This window comes from Pteropus alecto, unplaced genomic scaffold, assembly GCF_000325575.1.
Source record: "Pteropus alecto unplaced genomic scaffold, ASM32557v1 scaffold43, whole genome shotgun sequence".
Lineage (NCBI taxonomy): Eukaryota > Metazoa > Chordata > Mammalia > Chiroptera > Pteropodidae > Pteropus > Pteropus alecto.
In genome coordinates this window covers 1,043,083-1,047,731 of record NW_006435764.1, presented here as the reverse complement: position 1 = coordinate 1,047,731, position 4,649 = coordinate 1,043,083, and the positions used below count along the sequence as shown (strand labels likewise).

General features: G+C 67.6%; 1 protein-coding gene across 1 annotated transcript in view; it reads right to left on the bottom strand.

The window, feature by feature from the left end:
• Positions 1-883: 883 nt before the first annotated feature.
• TNNT3 (troponin T3, fast skeletal type) overlaps positions 884-4,649 on the bottom strand; it is a 14,206-nt gene continuing 10,440 nt past the window's right edge. The window contains exons 12-16 of the mRNA XM_025046128.1: positions 4,416-4,529; positions 4,214-4,323; positions 3,978-4,068; positions 2,563-2,603; positions 884-1,073 (exon numbers count right to left, since the gene is read on the bottom strand). Of these exons, the coding sequence (XP_024901896.1) occupies positions 1,019-1,073; positions 2,563-2,603; positions 3,978-4,068; positions 4,214-4,323; positions 4,416-4,529 (411 nt within the window). The 3' untranslated portion in view covers positions 884-1,018. The remainder of the gene's footprint in view (positions 1,074-2,562; positions 2,604-3,977; positions 4,069-4,213; positions 4,324-4,415; positions 4,530-4,649) is intronic.

Below are 4,649 nucleotides of genomic sequence, written 5' to 3'. Positions count from 1 at the left end.
GCTCGGTGCATTCATTCCCGCCTGCCGCGCACAGCCCAGCGAGTGGGGTTGGGGCGCGCTGCACGCGTGTTGGGGTGCACATTGTGCAGTCGCACCTACCACACTCAGTCCAGCCTGTGGGGTTGGGGGCACGCTGCGCGCGTGTTGGGGTGCACGTGTGTGCAGGCGCTCTCTGGGCTCTGTCTTGGGCGCGAGCCGACCCCCCTGCTCCCCACCCCCTCCTGCAGCGCCTTCCCGGAGGGGCGGCTCCGGAAAGCTCGCCCCGTGAATACCTGGCTGTGCGAGGCTGTGCATCTTGATCCAATTTTTCTGATTTATATTTTCCATAATTCCGTTTAGTCAGGACTTTCAAATCCACCACACAGTATGCTCTGTGTTCGCGTATCATGTGGAAAGAGCAGTCTGTGTGCGGGGCCGCTCTGTGGAAGGCGCTGTTCCCCCACCTCCCTCCCTCCCTCCGGCCTTCAGGGAGCCCCAGCTGCACCCCCACCCCCGGCGCGCCCCTTCTGCCCCACATTGCTGGGGGACGTTTGTGAAACCTTCCACTGTGCACCGGGTCCCCCCCCCATCCCCTCCAGACCAGCACAGAGCTGACCAGGCTGGGGGGCCTGCCCGGGGCTGGGGGCGAGGCCCTCGGCCAAGGTGGGAAGAGGGGCAACCAAGGGGACTTCTAGGGGCAAAGACGCCAGCAGAGTCAGTGCAGCATCTGTGGCCAGCGCCCCGGGGCGAGTCCGGCCACAGGCCAGGAGTCCCCCTGAGAAGAGCAGCCAGTGTCCCTCGGGCCCCCACTGCCCTCCTGGCCCTCAGCCCAGCCCCTCGTCATCCCCCCCCAGGGGCCTCATCCATGAACCAGCGCACGCCAGTGGAGGGGAGTCTGGTCACTTTATTCACAGACCCCAGAAGGTGGGGGCAGCCAGGACAGAGACATGGAGTGAGCCCCCTGCCCCCGGGCCGAGGGGCCGGACGCCGCCGTGCGGGCACACGCCAGGGGTCTCCGCCTCGGGGCCCTGCAGCTGCTTTACTTCCAGCGTCCTCCGACTTTGCCCTTGGCCGTGGCCCCGGCCTTCTTGCTGCTGCAAGCGGGAAGCAGGTCGGTCTTGAGTTTCGGGCTGCGCGGCACCAGACCCCGGCCAAGCCCCCTCTCCAGCCTGTCCCAGGCCCCCGGTCCTGACGTCTCTGCTCGCCCAGGCTGCTGGCAGGGCCGTGGGCCCGGCTGGGCCCCCAGAGCCCCCTGCGCACCTTCCTAGCTTCATCCAAGCGGAAGCGACTCACCTGTACCTGGCCCAGCGGGGCCTGGGTGGCCTTGTGCTGAGGCAGCTAGTATGGTTAGAAGGGCCGGTTCAGCCAGCAGGGACACCCTGGCCCTGAGTGGGGACACCATGGCCCTCCCTCCCTTCCTGTGAGAGGGGCCCACTTAGGGCTGACCCCAGGCTGCTCAGGAAGCCACCTCTGCAGATGGCTGTCTCCTTCCCAGGCACTCTGGCCTGAAAAGAGCATGCACGCTGGGCCACAGCCTCTGGTGCAGCGGGACGTTCTGGCCCTTCACCCCAGGGTGCCAGGCCCGGCAGATAGGCTCAGGACCTGGGAGGCCTCTGTCTCCGTCCTCTGGCCACCGGTTAGAGCTGGACCCTGGGGTCAGGAGGTCAGCACCCTGGAGTGGCAGTCCTTGGGAGCCTGCCCCTTCTGTCCGAGGGAGCTGGGTGCTGGGTTAGGTGAGGGGGTTGGGACGACCATGGTGTGTGAGCCCAGATGCTGGCCTTTCGGACAACTGTCTGGGAAAGGCCGTGCAGTCCCCAAGGCTGACTTTGAGAGAAGGCCTGGCGATAATGGCCACTGGCCCACATCCTGCAGGAACCAGCCTGAGAGCTCACGCATGCACACACACATACACATACACACATGCACACGCATGCCATGCTGTGTCAACCCCTGCCAGGGAACATGGGGTGTCGCCTTCTCTAGTGTGACCCCGCCGTCCCCCTGGCCCCAGGAGAAGGACCTCGTCTCTGGGAGCAGCAAGGAAGCAGAGAAAAACCTCGCACTTCCCAACTCCAGGCTGACCTGGGGACAGTGCACTCTCGCACGTGACCAGCTCAGGGACCAGGCTTGGCAACCCTGGGGTGGGTGGCAGTGGAGCGTGGGCCCCGGGGCGGGCAGCGCTGGCTGTCCTGGGCCCTTCCAGTGCAGTCACCGTGGGTCTCCCGGACCCCAGGGCTGACCTTACAGGGTGCGGAGGGCTGGTGACAAGTCCAGGCCCAGTCTGGCTTTGCCACGCCAGTCTGAAGGACACCCAGAGCCACTCACACCCAGGGAAGGGGCCTCCTGCCGCCCCCCGATCTGCCATAGTCCTGGGCCCTGGGACAGGGCGAAAGGGGGCCGTGTGTCCAGGGGCGCAGGGCCTGGACACGCTGCTCGAGTGGCTGGTTAGTCTGGTTACTGCCCTGCTGAGGGCTGGCTGCCGCTGGGAGCAGCTTATAGCGCCAGGCCCCTGGTGGGCGGTGGCGGCTGTCCCTGTGGGGCCACCTGCCCAGTGCAGAGCGAGGGACCGGCCGGGCTACTCACTGCTTCTGGGCCTGGTCGATGCGGCTCCTGAGATTGGTGATCTGCAAACAACACGGCGACTTACCGCGACGGGTCCGGCACGGGGACTTACCGTGACGGGTCCGGCGGGCCAGGCAGGGCGTGGGCCAGCACGCCCTCCTTGGCATAGGCTCCGGCCACGGCCCTGGCCCCCTCGACGCCACACAGGGGCCACTCTGGCCGGAGGACACCGTCTCTTGGCCCTCAGGCTCGTGCCTGACTTACTGTTGGTGGCGTGCACTGGACACCTGGGCTCTGACACGCAGCAGCTCCAGAGCTGACCACTTACCTTCCAGCCTGCGGCGGGATGTGGGGCAGGGGGCACGGGGCGGGAGGTGCGGCTTGCTAACGGAGCCCCCGACTCTCTGGGGGCTGAGCTCAGAGTCCCCTCTCACCCCTTGGCCCAGCTGTTCCCCGCTCCTGACTGCCCAGAGGGGGGCTCGGGGAAGGCAAGGCCCTTCCCCAGCTGCCCACAAGGACGGCAGGCCAGCCTCAGAAGCCACTTGGCTGCCAGAAGGAGGGAGAAGCTGGGGGCGGGAGGAGAGGGGAGGCCCCCGTCGCCTCCGTGCCCACTGCCGCCGACATCCTCTCTGACCCAGAGTTTTGCCATGCGAGAGTTCACCGTGCATCGCACACCATGAGCCTGGTCCAGAGTGGACTCGGCTACTTACAACTTGGCCAGCATCTCCACTCTGGCCCGGAGGTTCATGATCTGGAAAGACCGAGATGGTTACGGGGCTGGGTGGGCGGCGGGGCTCGCCCGGGCCCGCAGGACCCTCCATGGGCTGAGCACAGTGGGGCCGCCCTGGCTCTACGCGGGTGAACCCCGCTTCTGCAGGCCGATCTCCGGGGAGAACCGACAGAGGGGCGTGCTGACCCCCGAGCCTGGACCCTGTTGGCCGGCAGGAAGCCTGGGCTTCCCGCAGCGGTCGCCGTGGCCCACGTGGCCTCAGGGGCGGCGTCCGCACATGGCTGCTGCTCCGAGTCATGGGCCCTCTCGGGCGACGCTGGGCGGCCACCCCTAGTCCCGGGCCCCAGCCGGGCGAGAGTGTGTCACCCTGCCTGTTCGGAGCTGGGTTCCTGGGGGCCCCGAGGGAATAGGCAGCCGGTGCTGGTGTGGCCAGGACTTGGGTTTGCGGAGCAGACTGCGAGGGGTGACACCCTGGTAGCAGAGGAACCGAGTGCCCCCCTGGGGACCGTCTACAAGCTCCAGGCAACTCAGAAACCCGAGGCCCCTCCCCGCGGCTGCCGTGGGCCGCCCTCAGGGGACAGCTGGAGGAGCAGGGGGCCAGGGTCCGTGTGTGGGGACAGCGTGTGTGGGCTCCTCGGGGCCGGGTCGGTGGGCGCGTGGGGAGAGGGCGCACAAGCCCGGCTGAGGGCAGGGGGGTGGCACTCACGTCGTACTTCTGGCGCTTGAGCTTCTCTGCAAACTCGAACTTGTCAGTCTCCAGTTGGTACAGGGTGTCCCATAGCTCCTTGGCCTTGTCCCTGCAAAGCGGCAAAGGTCAGGCTTGGCCAGATAAGCCCCGAAAAGCAGGGCCCAGGCCACCCGCTGCCCTCCTGCGGCCAGCACCGAGAGCGGGCCTCGGTGGCCTGACACCGACCCGGAGAAGGTGGCACAGCCCCGCCCCACCTGAGCTTGTCGTCACCGAGGTGGTCGATGTTAAGTGGCTTGCGTCTCTCCGCCAGAACCTTCTTCTTCATCTCCCGGGCTGTCTGCTTCTTGCCTCTCTTCTGGTCAGCCTGAGGGGACACGGAAGGGGGGCCCGGCCTCAGGAGGGGCGCGGAGCTGCGGCCGGAGGCGGAGGCGGGCTGCGCCCGGGCGCCACACCCACCTTGGCCAGGTAGCTGCTGTAGTTGGCGCCCATGGAAGACAGGGCTTTCTTCTTCTTCAGGTCGTCCTCGGCCCTCCTCCTCGCATCCTCCTCCTCCCTCCGGGCCTTCTCCTCCTGCGGAGACCGTCCGCAGGGCCTCAGGGCTGGGCCCCAGCTGCCCCCCGCGGGCTGCCCGGCTCGCCTGGGCTCGGAACTGTCCGGAAGCTCCAGGCCACAGTCGGGGGCGGGGCCCGT